Source organism: Rhea americana, unplaced genomic scaffold (genome assembly GCF_003343005.1).
Source record: "Rhea americana isolate MKP2758 unplaced genomic scaffold, rheAme1 scaffold_45, whole genome shotgun sequence".
Taxonomy (NCBI): domain Eukaryota; kingdom Metazoa; phylum Chordata; class Aves; order Rheiformes; family Rheidae; genus Rhea; species Rhea americana.
Window position 1 is genome coordinate 2,468,609 of NW_028186590.1, and position 23,742 is coordinate 2,492,350.

The following is a 23,742-nucleotide window of genomic DNA, read 5'->3' on the forward strand; positions in this document are numbered from 1 at the left end:
ATTATAATAGCTTGGTTCAAAATCTTAAGTGAACCAAATACTAATGGTGCGTTGGATAGGTGAGATTGTTCCACAAAGGAATTTTTCAGTGCCTTCAGCATTTTWGTCTTAGAATTATTCCATTTTAGGGTGAAATTCTGGCTTCACCAAAGGCAATAACAGATTCCTATTGACTGTGTTGGAAGTTTAATTTCACCTGTACAATTTATATTTCATTAGTATGGCAGCTAATAATATGAAGATGATTTTATCAGTCAACCCACAATCTATTTGTTAATCAGTTGCCTCACTTCAATTGTCGGGGAGAGGTCCTATAAATAAAAGCAGCAAGAAATTACTTTTGCCTTTTAGATAAATTTTCTCTTCTTTTGATGGTATGTGGAATTTCCCTTTTCTTCTGTYCCCTTTCCCACTGCTCCCTGATTTGGAATTTTAGTATTCTCAAAATTGTGCAGTTATACAGGAGTGACTACGTCTTCTACTGATAGTATTTCAACTAGATCTACACTAGTTTATTCCTTTTTAAGATCTATCCTGAGATATCATAACTAACATATAGGTAGTTACCAAAAAATATGATGTAAATAGGGCAATGCGCAATGAAATCCAAAATACTGTTCTAGATTTAGCAGCAGATTAGTAACTGTGTGTGTAGAAAAATAGTGTGTCACTATGAAATTTTTCTGTCTGTGCTTTGAGAACTCCCAGAGGGTGAYTGAATGGTTGCTTTTGGCTTTGAGCCCTTTATGAGGGTAAAAAAAAGTTWTTTATGACATTTATGTTCAAAACTTCCATGATGATTTTGTTGCAAATAACGTGTACCTGTGTGGTTCTGCTAGGGGAATAGTGACATGCATTTCTTTCCTTTGGACACAGATGTCATTATTCCAATGCACCCAATTTTTGGATCAAGATGTTAAACACACAAAAAAATCAAAACTTTTTTTGGGGGGAGAAATACTTTTAGAAGGTTTCATCCTCTACTGTTGAATACTTTAACAAGAGATAAGTGAACCAAAAAATCTGATGCAAGTAAGGCAATGCACAATGAAATCCAAAATACTGTTCTAGATTTAGCAGCAGATTAGTAACTGTGTGTGTAGATGTATACAGCTGCACTCATATATAGTGTATGGACGTWAGTAGTACATGCTTTGTAGTTTCATTTCAAGATGTCATCTGTCAAGCTGAGTATTCAATGAAATGATAGTTTGTAATTGTAAAATATGACTTGTATAATGACTTAAACAGTCCCTAAAAGACAGAAAAGTGTCTTTTAGTTTGAAGAACAAAGAATTAAGTCCAAGACATGCAAAAAGTATTTTTTGCCTATGCTGGACAAGACAGGAATAATGGACTTAAATTWGAGTAAGATAAGTTCCTGTTAAACATCAGAAAATACTTCTGAAAGTGAGTATAATTCAAAACTGGAATAGGTGATACGGGAAGGTTGCCTAGACTTTGTTACTGGAAATGCTCTAGGAAGAGATTAGACAAAGTTCTGTCGTTGATCATGCTTATAGCAAGGAGACATAATACGTGGGTTTGTGAAGTACAATGTGTACAGCACCACTTTTTTATCAGTATAGGTAAGACTATGTTGAAGGTTTGGGTTCTTTTCGTTAAGTGGATTTTTTTTCCCCTAGAATAGAATTGTAAATTTTATTTAAAAATGTGGGCTTTTAGGCCTCAAAATATAAAAAATAGAATTCCAATGTGACATTACGTATTTTCTTCAATGAAATGAAGACGTAAGTAGTACATGAAATGATCAGTATACTCATATCTGTGGAAGTTCATTCTACTCCGTCCCCCCCAACCTTCTTTCTCAGAAAGTACAAAATAGATTGTAAGTGACACCACAGGTTAGAGCAGTCCACTTCTTTAATAAATTGTATTAGCTCTGTGTAACCAACTGATACTAGAAYACCATTTCTCTGCATTAATGCTTTATTAGAAAAAAAGTCTTCTGATCTTTGAATTCTGTATAACATTTTTCTTGTCATTTGGAATGATTGGAGCAATTGTTATTTTTAAGACACTGCTGTGCCAGTAAAAGTCATTGTATTACCAGCAGAAAAATACTTTTAGCAGTCTATGTATTAGCTTGGAATGTATAAGCCTTTTTACTTGCACTAAAAACAAATTAGAAAAGAAATTCTTTTTCRCCTGTTGTAAGCTACATCGTGTGAAAAAGGAAAGTCTGCTAGTATAACTGGACTGGCAAACTGACCTTGCCCTGATGCAGGCCTAAGTACTTTGGTAGGTGGAATAGTTTGGTACAGAAGTTAATTCTTCATGTATTTGGCACAGTATGCTAGGATATCCAGAAAGATCTAGCCTTTATTTAATATGGGTATATATGTTTACACTGTGCCTGTCTTTTTTTTTTTTTTTTTTTTCCTCCTATTTATTCCTAGGTGCTTTGGTCAAAAAAAAAAAAAAAAAAAAAAAGTAAAGGAAAAAGAAAAAAGAAAAAAAAAAAGAAAAAAAAAGAAAAAAAGTCTTGTTGAAGTTTCTGTGATAATGTGCAAAACATAGGTTATAAAATAGTCTAAAATACCCCTAATGCATTGAAAATGCTTTTGTGCTGCCACACATTTTCATTCTTGATCTGTCCTCTTCACTGTRCCTCAAAATTTCCACTTTTCTTCCTTGTAAGTTGAGTGTCATGTCTGTAGAATAGAGAAATTTGTGCGCAGTCAGCAGCTTCAGCTCAGGAGCTCACACAGGTATGGGATTTAAGTGCATGATCCTGAACAAATTCAGGATATTCAGTGATTTCTCCTCATAGTATCATCTTCCCTAGATGAGCTGGTAATAGTCAAGATGTTAACCAATGACAGTTATTTAATAATACATGATGTTGTTTTTATTTACTTTCTAAGTTTCTTGTACTGCAAGCGAATAYGGTGTGTCGTAGCAGCACAAAATGGATAGTGCAAATTAGTCATATTTATAAGCTTTGGTCCTCAGAGTTTTAATTAGTGGAGTTATGAGCAGAGGAAACTGAAGAGCACGTCAGAGAAATCAGTGTATATAGAGCACACTCAGTACACCGGCAAAACGCAGCCCCACTATGTTAGATTTATTCTGAGCTGATTGGCTGCAATAGGAATCAAAATGTTGCAAAAATCATTCAGGACTTTTTCTGCCAGCCGGTCACTGCCACCTAACAAATAGAYGAAGCCAAAAAGTTACCTATTACCCATTCATAACTAGATGATAGAGAATTTGAAGCAGTCATTTGATCCAGCTGAGTCCTATCCTGTTAAGTCCTATCCTGCTCCAGGSTTTTATTGTTTCAGWATGATTTTTATTAACGTTTTTTAGCGACTATGAAACATTTGCTGTTTATACTGCATGCTTTTAAAGGTTCTGCTGATTCTCACTATTTATATTTAAAATAATGMACAGGAAAATATCTCTTTGTGTTAGATGTGCAATGCGTTGTGTTTTTCTTTTCTGTCCAACCACGTAAAAGGATAGGTTGTTGCATGTTTGTCTGCATTGTAACGTGGTTCATGATCATTCAAAATTCAGTGAAAGAGAGCATGTTCTCAATGTTCATACTGCATGACCTAGTTAATTCTATCAAATACTATTTAATATTTATAGTAGATATCAGCATATTAAGGGCTTTGACTGAGTGCAYTGATGCATTAACATTTTCTTTAACTCTTGCTTTGGAGAGAAAAAGAAACTAACTACTAACAACATGTTTCATTTCAAATCTTCTGAAATATAGTCCTAAATGTTCAAGTGACGCTAATCTCCTTGAAACCTTTGTTATTTGCATGTTCCATAAATGAACCCCTTTTTCCTTTTTACGTGGACTGGAAAAATTCCTCAAAAAGTGAAATATTAGATAGTTAATATTAAGTTAGATACAGAGTTTATGTAGTTTGTTTTGCTGATTTTGTCAATTAAACAGTATATTTTGGAGTTATAAATTGTTGTACTTACGGTCACACTTTACAATCATATAACATCACCACAAAACAAGCAATGCTTGACTGTRGTATATTATTTATCATTCTAAATTAAATGAGCTTTTTAAAGAGAAAAATGTGTAATACACCAATGTTCCTTCCCAGTTCAGATCTTTTTCATTTAATTTACTTATATAACATGTAACCTAATGGCATGCACTTCAAGGATACAYAGAAATGAACAAAATTTGGCTACATGCACCTTCAGTATATATTTTAAAATGAAAAAAAAAAATCAATTCTTGTACAGAAATAGGGGTAGCTTAGTTGTGGCTAATTAATTTACTTCTGCAGTYTGTAAAAATGATAGTGTTTAATGAAAAGTGAATACAGTATTGCTCACTTCATTAAATTAACACAGCAAATTAAACATTAGCATTAGCATTTCAAGTTATTTAAGAGAGTAGCAATGCTTATTGAGTAATATTCCTGTGAAAAATCTCCACCTTGATCTTTTAATCTTCCTGGTCCTGTGAAAGATTTTTTTTTTTAAGGAAGTAATCAGGACTGACATATTGTGTCTTTAAAGTTTGAACTCTAGTTTCTACTGGAGCATTCGGTTAAGAGAATACTTGAATGGACGCAAAGGGTCTACTGCTAGACAAACTTCCAAGGGAGCAGTACATGAAGATAGAAAAGCTGGAGACAGGCTRTTTCGTGATATAGCATATAACCAGAAGTATAGCTTTTAAAATGTACAGAGCTTCTTCATATTAGCAGCTCTGCAGTGCGTGAGAGGCCGTTCAGGCCCACGCATTACAGTCGGAGTAAGGGAGCGTTAGAAACTGATGGAGAGAGCGGAAGATGACTCTTGTCATGGTGTTAGGGAAAAAAGGGTCACTTCATGCTTTACAATTTTCCTCCTAATTCTTGTACTCCGACATTTTTACTGAGAATTTTTTTTCGATGTAAAAAGCTAGGAAAAACTASGATGTCAGCCAGTAGTCGCCAGAAAGTGATCATCACGCAGTCTCTGAAAAGCTCCTCTAGTTTGGAATTACAACTTTCTTTGTGAGTGACAGACTTCTAAATCTGTCATTTGAGAATATTGGAAAACTTATGGTACATTATGAGACAGATGTAAATCAGTCTAAATTCTGCTTATTTGGRCGCACATTCTATTTCTTTCATCTGTAATGTTTCTGCAGTAAGCAGACATAAGAACAGTACACCTGGGAATTAGAAAACTGTTAGAAAGAAAAATTATTAAATGACATGTTATTCGTTTCCTTACTTTTGGGGGTATTTTTCCAGTCCCAAATCCCATATATTTTAATTTTATCGCAAACTAAATATCCTGTTTTTTTCCTGTTTTATTGAACGGGCAAACAGGGGTAGATGGTCCCCCTCCCTAGAGAGGAGACGACCTACTAGTCCCAGGATTCATATCCAGCATGCATCTCCGGAGGATGACAGGTACTGGTCAACTCCTCCCAGCTGAAAAGTGGCTTACTGCATCTTGCACTCTCAGAGGAGTATACTGAAATTTAAAAACATAGAGAGACTTCTAACTTCCAGAAGCCCAAAATAAAACAGCAGCTTAGAAATCATCTCTGCATTTTGTTGGACTGTTATAAAGCACCTAGAAATTAATGTCTGTTCAAATATTCTGTTTGTCTAAACAGTGACAAGCCATGAAATAAGATGTCTAGTACAACAGAGCAACATCTATGTCAGTGTTCTTCAGTCTGTTTTTACCTGCTTCTGTAAATGTTCGTGGCATTTTCACTGTGGTGCTTTATAATATGATACATATCTGTTGTAGAGCCTCTTTTTGTCTAGATATTTATTTTTATTTTAGTTGTTGTTCTTTTTTAACACATTGTTTCTAGAGAAAATTATCTGATATGTTAGAACTATCTGTAATGCGCACTAATTGGTGTATGTAAAAATCAGTACTGTTATTGAGTTCTGTCCTAAATTAGGATGGTCTTCATGGAACAGGTTTTCCTAACAAGGTAGGTTTTGCTTTAAAAAGCCAGTGCCTTAAATATATTTTTATGCTGAATTACCAACTACAATGAATAGAAGCAGCCATCTTTTTTTAATCTTTTTGTCATGAACTTCCTACTCAGATCAATTTTGGTGGCCAGTTGGTAGTAGCAATTTTCTATGTCTTTCTTTATAGCTATATCCATTTTTTAAATCAAAGCAGATAGGTGATAATTCTATTTAAATTCAAAATTTGCCCTTCAAGTATTTTGTGTTATAATAAATGACAGGATAAAGGTGATTATAGAAGTATGGATTATTTACATGAAAYTCTTATGAAGTTGGTCTTAAAACAGTAGGACATGTATATGGATAATTTTTTTTCAGTTACTGTAATGCTGGTCTTTATTTTTCCTTAAGACTACCCACAGTAGTTACATTTATACTGCAATCTGTCTTGCTTGCTCGATGCTGGCTATTTTCCACTAATATAAGGTGGAGAGTGCATGTAACCTATAACTGTGGTTAGATATCATTTCTCTTTTTCCAGGTGTAAGCCAGCATTATAAATTAAAAAATTAAGTTTGTGAAACATTATTTCAAAACTCTTACAGACTTTTGCAGATAATTCTTACAGATACTGCATTTTACCATCACTGATCCTGAGCCCTTTGATAGGACAGCTGTTTACTGTTCAGAAATGTACTTTGGAAAATGTAGAGATTTTTCAGTAGCTTTGCTTCCCATTTTTGAAGTCTGTGGAAAGACTGTCTTTGACTTCAGTGGATCAGACCTGATGTTAAAATCTTGTTGTCTTTGAAGTGATTGGTATTTATACCATATATATCAGTGAAATGAGGATTTCATCTGAATGCTATAATTCTGGTAGAATTGTAATTCTTTCACTGTCAGTTGAAGTTTGGTGAGAGTATCAAAGATTGAAAAAATCTAATACATGTTAGCACACCCATGACTGTAAAGCATCTGTAGGGTTAGTAACTGTTATGAGTAAGATTTTGAGCCAAAGAAGAATGGCAGTCTGACTTTCTTAGCGAAATCTGTACCTCTGCAGCTCTTGCAAAAATCCAAAGGATTAGAAGGGATGCWGTGTTTGGAAGTCTGGTGGGTAATCTAGTTGCTGAAAGCAGTGWCGCAGTGAAGAAGCTTGAAGCAGCTGAGGCTCCCCCCATCGTGCTGGCTACTTGCAATTTCCTTGTTTCATGCTCCTTTTGCCTGATTAAAGGGAGCTACAGGAACGTGGGGTTCTTCACATTGTGTGTCCAATAGAAAAAAAAAAAAAAAAAGAGTAGTGTAAAACATGCAGTTTTGTGTAGCTACCCTGGAGCAGTTTGACTTTCTTCTTCCAGAGAGAAAAGAATTAAAGGAAGGTGAGCATTGTAGAGCTTGACTAATGACTTGGACTTTGAACCTCCTCTGCAAGTTGACCTTCCTCTGAGGAGGATTTCAATTTTACATGTTTTCTTCTATCACTAGGATGGGTCACATGGTACAGGGTGGTGGAACTGGGCATTCGCAGCACGCACTGTTCCAGTACAGCTCCTGAGAAAGTGTGGTTCTTCTATACGGCCCATTAGCAGATGAATTAGCACAACTCACTTTGAAAGCTAGATTGCCCGCCTGGTKTATAGAATATCAGCAAGGGCATCAAAGGTGCTTTACCTTTCTAAAACTTACTCTTTATTTTATTTATTTATTTATKTTTTAGTTTACATTCATTCTGATTATTCCCCATACCTTTATTTGACAGGCAATGCTGACAGTTGGTAAGAACAACTCAGTTCTGACATTTATGCTTTTAAGATATATTTTTATCAAATTAACAACTGATGTAGTGGGTGGCAGGGAATGCATATCTGAAGGATAGATTGGGATGACTAGCTAACTTCTGGTCACCACTTTTAAATCATATTTTCACAGATTAATTGACTTTGACAGATGTCATCTCACTCCTCATTTGGATACATTCCAGAATTATCTTACAAATTGGCCTGATTTGTATACAGAGTGGAATCGAGAAGTATCCCTGAGTACATTTCTTAAACATATTACTTGTGCATTATTTTTAATTTTGATCATTTAAATTAAATATTTGCAGTATTCTATTTTTTGATAATTGTAGCATAATTTGTACTAAAAATCTTCACAAGATTATTGTTATTSTGGAAATCACTCACCTGCCACATCAGAAAAAGTGACTCAGTATACCYTGACAAAATGAAGAAATGGGTTATATTTCAGTGTTTAAGGATTGACAAATGTTTGATTAGTATCATTTATTTCTTTCAGATATTTTAAAGAATAGTTTTTGGTTTTATTTTACCACTTTGTTTTTTGGGAGTTTTTTTTTTTTTTTTTTTTAATACTAAAAATTAGAATTACAAAGCCCGTCTAAAGTGTAAAACTTACTGGTAGCTGGAGAACTGTGAAATGGAGAAATCATAATGAGAATGAAAGTTGAGCACTTAGTGGTAGGTTGGAATTGTATTCAGACTGTGCTTTTTGAGAATTCTTTATGCAATTTCAGCATACGATCAAGACTAGATGAAATAAGCTGTTTTAAAATTGGCTATTGTATGTATGTACTTTCAGTTAAGGAGAAGTAGCTTTCCGTGGTCACATRTGCTTGTGTAAGAATGATTTTGAAGCCAGCTGTGGAGCGAGTAGCCAACCGATACTTTCTTGAAGAGAACTGGAGGAGTGCCACGTACAGGCGAATGGCAGACTAATTTAGCCGGTAGATTCTGTCTTTCCTGTCTTCCCAGCAACACTGTGAGATTTGTGTTAGGGAGACAGAGTTGCTTCATGTGACTATGAGGAGTGASCAAGGTTTCAGAGTAGTTGTGACCACTCAGCTCACGTGCCGCACGAATACAGCCTTTCAGAAATCTTCAGGAAAAGTCGGGGAATATTGAACGTGATATCTGTGATATCCTAAGACTAAATAAGTAAACAAACCCACTAAAAACCACTGAAGTCTCTTTTACAGGAGTCAATAATAGTCAATAATAGGTAATTAAAATTTTAGATTCAGTTTTACAGAAYGCTTATGAATATTAATTTTTAACTTTGATGGAAATATTAACACATTTCTGCTTATAGATTTTTGTTTTCACTCAACAGTAGTAACTGTTTTGAAGCACATGAGTCTTCACCGAGTGTGAATAGCCTGTCTGAATATTGGAAYGCCTTCTTGATCTGTGATTTAGTACAAAATGCATCCGTAGGAAATACACTAAGGTCACAGATAAAYGAGACACACTTACCAGAAACATGCTACAAATATAACTCACTGTTACAAAATACATCAAGATGAGTTGATTTTTTCTCCATTACTTAAATCAAAAACAAGTTAGTAAGTTTTATGAAAAGATCAGAAATTAAAAATATCCATGCTCAGATTAAAGACTACCCAGATATGATAAGATGTGTAGAAGTATGACAAGACAAACTCCAGCYGCAGTTTTCCAGGAAATTTATGGCCTTTGTGATGTCTACTTTTTAAAAAGATAGGAAATGATGGGGTCATCATCCTTTACAAACATATCGATGTAATGTGCRAGGCTGTAGTGGCATCAAAGCCTATAGGTACCCTGAGTGTCAGTTGGAACATTTTTCACTAGCAAAGAATATTTTACACCCATTTTTGAATATATGGACTGYATTATCCCTTTTTGTTGCAGGATTCAGTGTGCTTGTTTCCCCACTAGATGCAAATTTATGGGTGTAGGAATTCTTGACCTTCTTTACTTTGTGCTTAGGAAGAAAGCCTAGTGGGGGAGTTTTCAGGAATGAAGAAGTTAGGAGAGGGTAGAAGACCACATGTTTACTGTACCCTCTCACTGTGGAGTACAAGGTCTTGTCTAGAAGTGGCAGGAGACATAAGTGAGCATCGGTGTATAGACTGAAGTTTTCTCTCCAACACATTCCATGGTATCAAATTCTCTGTGCAAGCTATACAGAGACGCAGCCTTCACCAGATTTAGGGGAAAAAAAAAAAAAAAAAAAAAAAGCTTCAGTGGCGTGAGCAGTCCCACAAAATCCCCTGGGTGGCTGACACTTGCAGGTTATGCTTCTACATACAAATGTGGGAAGATCCCACTATGCAGCCATATCCCCCTACATTAGAAAGAGAAAATCAATATAAATGTAAAGACTCTCTTTGTCCCCGTTCTTTTGCTGTAAAGAAACATTTGATAATCTCTTTCTGAAAAAAATAGTGGTGTATATATAGTGGTATATTATAGATTTTTTGAAGGAAAGCTTGCTTTGGAAATGTAAATGTAGCAAGAAATAGAATACAGCTTTGACTGTTTTTCRTCTCTTGATGAAATCTCTAGATACTATAGCATTCATTTCACAAAACACAGGTTTGTTTTTTCTGTGCTCTGTGATTCTGCTTAATTTCTGAAATTTCTGAAAGCATGCCTGATAAATTTTACTTTGCCCAGCCATCTTGTTGGCCTCAGAATAGATACAGTATTTATTCTAAATGCTGTACTTACTAGGTAAGCTTATCTATTTCAAAGAGTTTCTTGCAGAGACCTCTTGTGTTTATCTCTAATTCCTTTTACCCCAAATACCAATCCCGCCCACATGTGAGATGGAGTAAGTGGGACAGCAGCTTTCACARATGCTACAGCTCCTGCAGTGTTTCATGAAGTTACTCAGATGGGGAAGTTATCCATCTGTAGGATTATGTCCAAAACGAGAAATACTTTTCCCAGTTTCGTAAGAGGTATTCCAATGATAATAAATTCCAAGCATTCATGTCAAGAAAATTATTTTTGTGAGACATTGTCAAATGTTAAGAATATGGCTGTAGGGCAGAATCAGCACTTTCTATTGTATTATGACTCGTACTGTTCACCTTTTTCAGTGGTTGTTTAGCTTTTACATTTATGACCTTAAAAGAAATGTTGACATTTGCTCACCATACTAAAATTATAGATGCAAATTTGCTATATACTCTAGGTTGTTAGTAGACTATGAGTTTGCTTAGTAACCGGTGTGTTTTAAAAAATCTTACATTAATGTAAAGGTTTTATTTTGTACCAGATGCTCCACTTGGTAACCAACAAGCTAATAATATTTGTGGCAAAGTGGAAGCTATGAACAAGTTCTGAAGTTCGTAAACTGCTTCAACATAATTAATAATACTATAGAAGTTAAGAAATATACTGAATATCATTTTAATGTTTTAAAAATTAATAGTACTGACAAATTTTTTTCTGCTTTTGTTATTGGATTGTTATGTATTGATATGGATTGTTATCTTATTTATCAGTTTAGCAGAACAGTTTGCAATAGAATATAGAATTTTCATCTATGTGTGAAATTTGATTGAGTTTTGGGGAGAATTTGACAATACAATGGCAAAATACATATTTTTGAAACCTTAAGGGGAAGATGTTGGATATAGGTTAATATATTAGGCTAATGAATAAACCTTCTGGATTAATTTTTGGGAGGGATAATTGTAGGCTACAGTGCTGCCATTCAACATATAGAATATACAAGGGGTTTTTTTTAATGTCTTGTGCCTATCATTTTTTACTTTATTGCACCATATATTGTTAAAGTGATACCTCAGAATTTCAAATTCCCTTAAAGTGTATCGATTAAATCAACAAAAGGGGAAATGAGGATCATAGTCTTGCTCAGCAGATAGTGCCTTATGCTTCTSGTTAATATATTTGACTGCATGTCTCCACCTTCACTGCATGTGACCATCTCTCTGTTTCTGCTCATTCTGTCCAAATTCACATCCATGTTTCCAAATTTTGTGAAGAACAAGGACGCTGGAGTCTTGCATTCCAAAACAGGACAGTGTAGACCACCTAAGTGCTAAACCTGGAGCAGCACAGAGGTATCCTTATTTACTCAAATTTTGGTTCCAAGTAAATGAGGTATTGGTTATACTTAAATGCTATGAGTAGCTGCTTGATATGTTCTGCCTAATATTTTTTACATATTTGGCTTTTTGTTTTCTTTATGTATAAGTACCTGGTATGCATGTATTGTTCATACATAATATTGAATCCTCTATTAAGTACATTTAAAAGCTAAATTTTCATACGCCATGAGGGTCCTCCTTATCCCCAGTGCACACTTTGTACATTTTGTATGGACAGGACAGAATGCCTGCTTGGGAATATATATACACACTGGGGCCCACAGTGTGCTAGTGCTGAGCCAGGACTGAGTGTGCTGTAGTATGCTGTGGAGATATATAGCATGAGTACAGCATCATCTGAGCAAGRAGGAGGAAGCAGGAAGGAAATAGTGACTTTAAACATGTTTCTGAGATGTGCTGCTGTCAGTGGTGGGGCAGAGAGCAGAGAACTAACTATGTTCCGCTCACCAGGGCTATGTATTACTTTACCACTCTTCACAGAGCAGCGTTTCTTACCCTCAGCTTTTCTCTGCCCAGTCCTTTCGAGGGAACAGAATGAAGGAAAGCCGTCACYCTGTGCTCTGTTTTTCCATTGCTGTCAATGCCACAGTCTAAGCAAGTGATATAAAGACATAAGGGGAAAATAAGTCCCCTAACAAAGCAAATAGAARGTGAAAATGTTGACAGAGTATCATTTTAGTGATCATGCTGCATTCAGTGCATCTGTGCATGAGTTTGAATGATTTGCTGACTCTAGGGTTTAAGTAAAAGTGGCAGCATTTAGTGTGAATTTCCTTATGTATGCACCTTGTATATGTCCTGGTGAAGCAAAAAAAGACCATGACAATAAACACAAAAGCTACTGGAGAAAAGAGTCTGAGGAGAACCAAGGAAKTTTTAATTTGTAATCTGAGATAATCTTTATTGTAATAAAATGTATTCTTTTAAGAACTGGAAACCCTGTATTAGTGAACTCTATTCCTGCAATCTTTTTTTATTTTTCTTTACTATTTTGTATTTTTTTCTTTTTTGTGAGGCATACTGTGTTACAATGTARTGCTGCTCAAGTACTGTACAAAATCATGAAAATGAATCATGAAAATCCACTGTGATTGTATTCCTTGGGCATAATTTGGTATAACAGCTGTTTAGGTATCTTCCAGCTCAGACACTGGGTTTCTCCTCATAACCACCAAGTTTTAAAATGTAGTCTTAAAATGTTCTTTTTATTTTTTTTATCTATTTGTTTTACCCTCAATAATTCTTTCCTATCTTAGTATATGACATTGATTATATCAGTGCAAGATTCTTATATATATTTTTTGTCATCTTTTCTGTGTTACATGCAAGTTAAGGTTTGTCAGCATTTCTGGTTTAGCTGTGAATAATTGTCATTCMCATTTTTGTCTGCTCTTGAAATAACTTATGCACTTTTTATTCTAAAAGACTGATGTATGTTGATGATTATCAGAGGTTTCAACTTGTAAGTCCAAATTTGTAAATACCCACATTACCATGAATAGTAAGAGGAATTTTATAACACAGAAGACTGTTGCAGAGATTTCTCATAWTATATGTATAGKCCTGGATCATAAAGACGAAGCAAGYGTTACTGTCCTTCTCAAACTCATTGACTTGTATTATTGTTTGTTGTTAGTATTTACTCCCAAAATAAATACTTATATCACAAAGGTAACTAATGCCTTATCAAAATGTGGCCCTTGAAAGGAAAACCTGCTATTTGAGAKGTGATTGACTGACCTCTCATCTAGATTAACGAAAAAAGAAATTTTTTAATTGTATTATTTGTTGATCCTTGCTGCAACAGTTTTTTCTTCCTGCCTAATCTGCATTTGGTTTTGGTGCTGTCAACAGGGCTAAAAGGCCTGTGAGAAAGGCACTCTTTCTAATCAAATGCAGATTTTTAAATGGGAACTAGTTGCATGTTCAGTCAGGGTTAATGTTATGTTCCCTGTTTTGGTACCTCGCAGCCTTCACACCATCAGGCTCAAAGCTGATCAAGGCACTTTAAACCCCCAGTTCACCAGCCCGTTCAGGAGGACAGTTGTYACTTTGTCATCCGTCAGCCATCTCTGTCATTACCTTTACAATACATTATATATTATTAAATATGTAATCTTCATATAATCTTCATGTCTTTTGTATTCTTTTTCCTCTTTGTTTATTTCTTTTCTGACATCTCATTTCACAGGCTGTCCAGAAAAGTGGAAAGATATAGCAGCCAAAAACAAACTAGRAAAGGCTCCGCAACTGAAACAGAAAGGTAGGACTGATGGTATAATACGCAGTAAACATCTCTCATAATCAAACTGATTCCAGTGTTTTGAGTATACATCTAATAGCACTGTTAAAGCAGAACATGTGCAACTTCCAAAAGCTATATTGTCCTAACTTACAATATTATGTAGTCTGTATCTGTATTATTACCACTGCTTGCTATGTTGCCATACATACAAAATTTTATGGCTTTCTCCCTTGTTGCATATAATTGAAGACCCATTGCCACTATTTGATCTCTGTAAGATGAAATTTGGAGCAGAATATGTAGTATATTTCATTGATATGGAATTAAACATTTCTTGTGCTTTGCTATTAAATTTCTTTATAGAACCTTTGTCTTTTATAACAACGTCGAGGATAAGAAAAGTAACAGATTTAAACAGACTAATAATTCAAGAGGTCTGTGATTAAATTACAAAMAAATGGCATGGCATAGTGTACTAACATAATGTAAAAGCTACAGAATGACTGATCTCACACTTGCACAAAAATGACAGTTTCAAATACACATTTTACCTGGGGAAAGACTTTTTTTTTTCAAAGATACTAATTTCACTTTATAGTATACAAATTGTAAGATCTACATTTCAGTAACTATAGAAAATCTTGTAATCTGTTGCTACATAACGTTAAAATCAATACTGGGACCTAATTTCTGTTTTAATTTAATCTTTCTGTACATTTATTATGATTGTAATTTTCAGCTTTGATTCTACAGTATTTTAGGGTCATGTACTCAAATTCTATAGAAAAAGTGGAAAAAACAAAGGRGAGAGAGGTACTGAATCATGATTAGATCTAGTTATGTTCTAAAGTTTGTGTCAGCTTAAATATGAAGAGTGGTAAGGGGTGAGATTCTGCTCTTGCCAGAAACAGATTTATGTGGGTTTTGAGTAACAGAAGTGCACATCTGTTTACCTTGTGAGTTTGAAAAGCTTCCATGAACAACATTTTATTTTCAGAGAAAATGCACGGAATGCAGCAAAACTCTAGATCTTTTATTTCATTTTTCTGCTTCACGTTCCAGATTGTCAGTTCCTAACCTAAAGTCGATGGTTATATTTTTCTTATTTTYGAAGAATTTGTTGTCACAACAGCAGAGTTACTATTTCAAGTTAGACCAGAGACATTACCTAAATTATGGATTAAATCCTTGCTGCTTTTAAAGCAAGGGGAGTTTAGCCATTGAGTTCATTAAAGCTAGGGTTTTTTTCCCCCCATTTTTTCCCCTAATTTCTGAACAGTAAAGGGAGCTACTGCTTCCCTGACTTCCAGTGGGATTGAGGCTACAGGGGTCTCACAGTTGTTGATAATCATTCGTGCTGAATGACAAAAAAGCTGGAAAGAAGCTGAGAAGGAAGATAATATGAGAGGAGGATAGAAAGTAAATGGAGAAGAAAAAATAAGGAGGCCATAAATAGAAAATATGGGATTATAAAAGATAAGTAAGAAAGTTTAAAAGAGAAAATGGTGGCAAAAAGACAAAGAGAAGAGAATGAGAGAGACTAACAGAGTCCAAAAGAAAATCCCACAAGACCTTCATCTGGAGAAGTTGGTATATCTGTATGTATGCTTACATTTCAAACTGAAATGGCGTTGTACAACCTGAGGGTATCTTCTAAAATTGTCATCCATGCCTAAATCAAAAACCATGTACTTCACTGAATCTTATGGTTTTATATTAATCTTATATGGGGAGTGTGAATCATAATTTTGCGATACTTGGAATTTCAAATRTTGCAGATGGTTAGGGACTGATTTTCAGGGACTGTGATTGTGAAGTGTTATGCTGAATACATTAGCAGCACATGGGCGCTACTCTAAGGATAAGCACGTAGTTATATTTAGGAAAAATGGGCTATTTGAGGCTTAGGCAATGTGTTTCTCTGCTTGAAATGGCCACCCTAGATCTGTTTTTTTCTTTTCTTTCTTCTTTTTTTTTTTTTTTCCTGGACATTTCCAAGCTTCTTACAATTTTAACTCAAAATATAACATACGTTTGAGCATTTCTTCATGTATGTGAGAAAAAGTGACTATGGAGGCAACTGTGAAATACTGCATATGGTGTCTTATATGCAGAATTTCTGTGGAATTTAATGGTTTGAAAGCTGGTACTAAAGAAGTCTTCAATTGGACTAAGGAATGGACTGGACTTCATGTGCTGTGCTTTGATAAACTCTTCCCTTTTTTCATTGATTAGTCACCAGATAGTGACTAGTAGTCACTACTTAGCACTAAGTGTGTTATTTTTTACACAGTGAGAAGTCTTTTGACAGGTGTTTAGGAAAACCAGAAGCAGACTGACAGCAGAAGAGAGAACGCTCAGATTTCTAATGATTTTAAAAGCGATGGACCCAGTGCAACAGCAGCATCGGAGAGAGTGAATTGTGCTTGTTCCTTTTACTCCTTTGTAGCATGTGGTGTAGGCTTCTGCTTTCTATAARTTCATAAATGATTCACTGATGGATGTTAGACAAAAAAACATCTAAACAAATCCAAGTGCTCTAGTTCAGTATTTAATCAAGTTAATATTGCATTAATACCAAGCGGTTTTGTTAACAGGCCAGTCAAAGGGCAAATAAAACTCAATACTAGTTCTTCCCCAGATACCCATTTTTGTCTTAGATTTGGCCCTTATTTTCCAGYTCATGGATCTTGTCAAGTTAAGCTGATTATTGAGAATAAGAACCAGCATACTACCAGCTTCTTTATAAAGCCCTTCAGCATGATATGTAAGGTTAAGTTTGTAGGTATTGTGATATCTTAGGAAATTTACCTAAATGGAAGAAAGCAAATCCTTTCAGAGTAGTTTACAGAGGTTAAGAGTTCTCTTAATAATTACACGGAAAGCCTTCAAAATGGGACTGTAACCTTTTCTGGAGTGGTAGAACTGCTTACAAGAACATCTGACTTTTTTGTGTTTGTATGAATGAGACTACAAAGCTGTGGTGAAAAATGCGTTCATACCACTCTTGATTTTTTTTCTTTTATCCCTAACTGCTCATTCCAGAAATTCCAGAGTTGAGACTGTGTGTCAGGTTTTATCACAGCATTATGATACAGCATTTAACTGTGCAGTACCTGCTATATTTTCCGTAGGACGCTCTACCAAATGTGTGCTGGGTCGATGGTGATCGCTTAGTTCTAGTTTTTCTCATAGTACCATATGCAGCAGCATGTTTCATTTAATACATGGCAGTTAGACATGAGTCTGAAGAGAAGGGAATTTGTTTTCTTGTGGGAAGGCGGGATTGGAACATTTAGATTCCCTAACAGATGGTTGCCAGTTGGGGTAATAGAGTAGCTGCTTGCAGAGTTACCTTCCTCCATGAGGACCAGCCGTGCCTGGAGATGGCATACACACATACATGCTGGTTGCAGTCTCATTGCTCATCACGCCTCATTCCTCTCCTAATATACCGCACTTCTGTCTCAGTTCCTTGGTCATATACCAGCTTTTTGTCTCTGATACTTGTTYCTTTTTGTCTTATTCTCCTGACCAGCTGTTTGCAGGATTTTCCTTTTCAGCGACTGATCTTTCTTCTAACCCAGTAAATCCTTAATTGCATTCTCTTTTTTTTTTTGCATTTTCCTTTTAGCGCTAGTCATCATTTTCAGTCCAAGCGTTTTTGTATCCATCTAAAACCCCAGCTAATGTGAGTCTTTAGTCTGATTTGTTTTCATTTTAATTAGGCAGATCCTCTATTTTCCTCTAATGGAAGGAGACAGATCTGTAAAGACGGTATTATTGAAAGAACAGAAGCAAGTTTGAGTCTCAGGTCGGGTGCCTGTTCTGYAACAGAAGCACAAGTTCTCCTAATGCTTCATTGGGCTCCTACATAAGTTCCAGGATAGGGAGCCTCTAAAGTGAAACAGATTGGAACTGAGCCCACGGCGACCATGTTAAATTTGGGCATATTTCCACTGTGAAAACAGAGTGGGGTCTATATTGCATTACATTAGATGTTTAAAGGCAGATTGTGTGCAATAGCGTGGATTCCCTTTAAGTCAATGCAGAGAAACAGGCATTTTCAGAACTCAGTTTATCTTCCTTACCTTTGGTTTCTCTTGCAACCAGGTGAATCAGTCTCTGCAAGAATGTTCCAGGTGTCCTCAGGGCCAGCCTGGAATTAATGCTAAGCTTAAAAGAAATCCAGAGGATGGAAATATGTAACTAGAGCATCCAAGCAATTTATTGCAATCCTTTAAGAATGTCATAAAAACAGTCCRATTGTGGTTATGATTAGAGTGATTTCCTGTCTAGAATACCACCAAAGGCCAAAGTTCAAGATGACAGGCATCTTGTGTCACTCGCCACCTTCTCAAAAGATGTTATTTTCAAATTTGGCACTGGCTTAGTCCTTGTCTAAAGAAATGAGGCCCAATCTACAATGAATAAAATTACTGAAGTGTGGCAGTCTTGCTTGTAGTTTCCGTTCCGTTGAGGGCAAAGTGAGAAGACAGCTATTTTGAGAATGACATCTTAACTGAACCAACTRTATGACTGAGTACAAAAGAGATAGCACCTGTTTCAGCTAATTCTTATTTAAATTCTATGAAGTAGAGAATTAAGAATTCAAAGAAGTGAGGAAGYTTTCAATTATGAAAAAATAAATGGAAAATCTTTTTGGTATGTTTCAAAAAACACCAAAGGAAGCTCACACCTAGAAAATCTGCATTGCTCTTTGCTATAATACCTGGAAGGAAACCAAAGCTCTAACACTGAGTGCTAGATTTACCTTATCACTCTCTAAACCTGTAATGTTTCAGGTTATCTTAGACATGCAATATGTGTGATTATTAAGCTACTAATAATTWTAATTTATTATCCTAACAAAGTCATTTTACTGCATATGCTAATGATCTTTTCGTTAGTGATCCTTCAAAACTCTTCAATTTTAGGGATCACTGCAGAAAGATACTGAAATACATACCTTATTTCAAGCTCCTAAGGAAACCAAGGGAATTACATATATGCGTACATTGTCCTTTTTTAGGACATTAATTGGAAGCTAGTTATTTTTCTTAATAAAAATAAAATATGTACTTTGAAAACAGAAATATGTTGTATTAAAACTAGATATTCATAGCCTACTCTGGTAGAACTTTTCTGTGATGTGTGTTAGCCCGTGTTTGCTGTGTTCAAGATGCAGCTGGAGTTTTTGGCTGACTGCAGTACTCAGTGCAGTGTATCAACTCCACAATTAGGGTCATGTGTATGTGCAGTTGTGAGTGTTCTGCAGTTTGTCATTTTGAAAACAGATATTTAGTCTAAATTAATAACTTCAGTCTRAAACGTGAGCTCTGGTCCTGCAGCTGGGATCATGGTCTGTCCTTTGGTGGAGGGGAGCGTGGGGAAGTGTGCCTGGAGCTAACAACTGAACAGTTTCTTTTTGGCCCTGATGTTTTAGGGGTCTGCAAGCATGTCTTTCTAGAAGGGGACTTCCAACCCCACGAACGACTGAACAGCCAGTCATTAGGGGAAAACATCACACTCGCTCGAGGTCGAGTGAGCACTCTAGTATCAGACCATTATGCTCTGTACATCACCTAGCGCCCGGAGGGTCGGCGCCACCTTCTCCACTTCTGACAAGGTTGCTATTACATGTACAGCCCAGCTTTCGTGTCCTGCCTCCCAGGTGTCAGTGTGGTGTTGTACTTTCCTGAGCATACATGGCGCGTTCACTCATTCTGGCACTATAGATTATCCTCTCTTCATGGTATCTACACTTCTCCCATATCCTTTACTCCACCTAGCTTCACCATCCAGACGGTACTTTTTACTGCTGAATTTAAATAGTTATGCAGTGTAAGAGTAAAAATTTGGCTGTGTTTTGTCCTTCCATTGTGGTGTTTTGTTTTGTATCCATATGAAAATTATCAATGCATTTTGCTTAAACACTGTGCAGGAAATAACATGCTGTTCACACAGCTAACTCTCATCCCACAGGCTGAGTGAAAGTCAGTTGATCTACATATTATGAACACTAACGGTATTTTGAACTCGTGCAAATGTTTTGCTTAAAATTGCAAATGGATGGCAAATTATCCACTTGSAGCTTTAGTGTAGTAGCCAAACAGTGCCTGTCCGCTGTGATGAGTGTGACATTACTGWAACTGGCAAGGAAGTTTAAAGGTAAGCTCTGCCTGTGAGCTTCTCGCCTGCCCTTTCCCTAGTTGTTAGAAGTGGCCTCTGCCTCGCCAACTTAGGAGCGTTCCAAGGACGTGTGATGCATTAAACTCAGATACTCCAGGTATCTGTAAGAAACCAAGGGGCTCTGAAATAATAGGAGCTAGAATTCTGCCAAAGTTAATGTGTTTAAATTATTTATTTAGGTGGGAATATTAAAAATCTTATACATTGCTCTTCACACTTTCCATTTTATACTGCGTATGCACACACACGCTCGCACACAAACAATACCAACGTTAATAAAGATTTTCTTTTTTTTGTTTTAATTTGGAGGAAAATGTGTTATCCCATGGCATTAGATGCTTGCAGTACAATTCTCTGTAGCCACATACAACTATTCCATCAGCACAAAGGAAATACAAATGTTAATAACAGAAAAGTRTCATTTCATGCTGTCCTTATACCAGTGCAGCAAAACAATCATACTCTTAGAATCGTGGGTTATAAACACAAATGATTCTTAGAAAACTTCTTACAGTTCATTGGGTTTTGACTAGTACTTTGTCAAAGAAAAAAAAAGAGAAAGAAAAAGAAAGACTGAAACTGTTTCTCCTGAGTTGAAGGTAGTTAGAGAAACTAAAGATAAARCCATATAAATTCTCTAGGTATCCAGACCTGAGTATGTGCATATGGCACACACCAGAAACTTACTACTTAAAACTCATCTCCTATATATGCATCTTCTATATATGCAATTGAATATGTGTTTGGAACATATAAACTGTCTTCATTTGGGTTATTTTATTTTTTATCTTTATTTCATCTGCAGAATACATCAACAAGGAAGTCCCACACAGTCTCCTCCTGCAGACACATCCTTCAGCAGTCGCAGGGGAAGGCAGCTACCGCAAGTTCCAGTAAGAAGTGGCAGTATAGAGCAAGGTATCAAATAATGAGCTTATCACAGCTCAAACTCTTTGATTTCTTACCTTTCTTTGCTTTACTTAAAGTCTGCTTTTGTAACTACATATTCAGTGCTCTATTTCTACCTATAAAGCAATAGAAGAGAATGAAAGCATATTTCTAATCTGGAAAGTCCTACAGAGTTGACTAGCAGATTATTACACATGATATAATTGCCTTAGTTTTCTAGTACCCTTTTTTGTCTGTCTACTTTAAAATTTCTATTAAAGTCATTATAGTTTCCATTCACGTTTTTCCGTGAACACGTTTAATTTGTGTTCAGCTGAAGAAATCAAGACAAAATTTGGACAACAAAGGTGTTATGCATTTCTTATTTTGTGATTTATATTAATTGCTGTGCATTGCTAACATAAATAATAAATAAATATCTTTTTTTCTCCCTCTGGAGTGAGACATTGGTACAGTGAGTAAARAATGAAAACAGTCAGCAGGAGAAATGTAAAAGCACAGGTTATCTGCTATTACATTCGCAAAAACAAACTAGTCGTGAAAAGAGAGCTAGTGTTTTTTGGAAAGCACAACATAGGCCTAGTGGTTGTGGAAGATGTTTTTTTGCATACAAATATCTAATGAGTATGAATATTGCTCTTTCCTTTTCTAGCAATAAACTCCATGTAGAGTATGAGCTATTATGGTAACATGAACTGGCTGTAAAATTAATTTTAATTTGCCGTGGGTAATAAGTGTACATTTAGGGTTTTTTTCTGTCTTCAATGCTTTCTCGTTGACTACAAGCAACAACTCAGACTGCCGTATACTACAAGGTTTTCTTCAACATGGAAATGAAAGGAATGTTTCTAATGTTAATATATAGTAGTGCTTCTGCAACAGTTGATGGACCCCTTTCTTGAATACATAATGTTCCTGATCGTGACCTTTTTATAAAGTTAGATTACCATAACTTTTTTATATGATGAGCAATGGTTTACATTGACGTACAATCAACTAACATCAGTTTTGTGGCTTTGGGCTGTGATGGCACACTACACTTTCAATTAATATTATATCTAAAATGGTTTCTTGTTTAATACATGTTTATTGGGAATGATTGCTATACAAATACAAGTGACTCTTACTCAGTTTCAACTTTGTATTTGAGTGTTCTAGTTTTGTTTCCTAATGAATGAAGAACTCTGTGGGTTATAAACTAATAACAGACTGTATTTACAGCTTCTATTTTTACAGATTAGTAAGTTAGGAGTTTTTCGGGGAAACATAATGAGAGATGAATTTCATGTTTATTTCATATTTCTTTTGCAATTCCAGAACTTGGTAGAATATATATCATGATGAATTAGCTTTTAATTTAATTTTAATTTGGCTTTGCTTTGGGTATTCATCTATTCTCTTTCTCCTGTTTTTGGTAACCAGTGTACTGCAAATAAAGTGCCATGAAAATGAGTGGAGGTGGGTTATAATTATAAAAAAAAAAAAAAAAAAAAAAAAAAAAAAAAAAAAAAAAAAGAGAAAAAAAGAAATAGAAGGCTAAAACTGTTGTAAGTTTTAGAATGTTGTTAATACCGTGAACATCCCTGAAGTAATGCTGTTTCATTGAATACGTATTTACATCTACAATTGATATGCTTGTGACATGTATAAAATGTGCAAGGAGGATGCTGCATACCCTTTATTTCACTGTTATGTGTTATACCCCCTATGTCAATATCGCTGGATTACTGCAAATGCAATCCAAGGCTAAAGAGATTTTCTTCTCTACTTCTTACTTTGGTTTTGTCTAGGTGACTGACTTGTCCTTTTGAAAGAGAGATTTTCTGATTTTATCCATGTTTAACTTTTTTTTTTTCCAAGCTGAGACTGTATTTGCAAATAAGGACTAAATTTAATAGAATTTCATAAAATGATACTATTTAATTGTTGTTGTAAATACTGAAATACCTATGATAGTATGAATAAACCTCAAGCTTCTGTAAGAAAGTAAATTCAGTGAGGCTGTAAAATGGTAATATTTGCTCTGAATTAATGTATCAAATTTTGACATCTATTTCATCTCTTTAATCCTTGGCAACTGAGTATCATGGTCAAATGGAGTGACTAGAAGACATTTGACCCTAATGTGGGACTGAATCCAAAGAATGTTGAAGTCARTGGATAATTTTCCATTAACTGTGTTTGGAACTGAGCCATGTTCTTAATGATTGAAATTCACAGACTGTGGATATACATGATGCTAAAATCTAGTGCAACCTACARACGTTATAGGGAGTAGCATTTCAAAATTCTTTTCATTTCCCTCATGTAAAAAAACAAAAAAAAGTGTATGACATATCCTGTGTTTCAAGGCACATCCTGTTTTTTGAGGAAATTCTGTGTAATATAGTGTGAGTTATCATTTTGATATTAGAATAATTCTTTAGGTTTTATGCTCTATACAAATTCTGTTGTGTCAAAAGGGACCAATACACATCTGAATATATACATCTGTGAATCTAAATCTGTTTTACAGATCACAGTAATTGTTGTAAAAA

At 35.3% G+C, this 23,742-nt stretch overlaps 1 protein-coding gene across 1 annotated transcript in view; it reads left to right on the top strand.

Annotated features, from left to right (window-relative positions):
- The window catches only part of RIMS1 (regulating synaptic membrane exocytosis 1), a 347,536-nt gene that overhangs the window by 227,200 nt on the left and 96,594 nt on the right, over positions 1-23,742 (top strand). Inside the window, exons 20-24 of the mRNA XM_085316042.1 lie at positions 5,325-5,408; positions 11,734-11,811; positions 14,051-14,122; positions 19,551-19,733; positions 21,102-21,214. Of these exons, the coding sequence (XP_085172168.1) occupies positions 5,325-5,408; positions 11,734-11,811; positions 14,051-14,122; positions 19,551-19,733; positions 21,102-21,214 (530 nt within the window). The remainder of the gene's footprint in view (positions 1-5,324; positions 5,409-11,733; positions 11,812-14,050; positions 14,123-19,550; positions 19,734-21,101; positions 21,215-23,742) is intronic.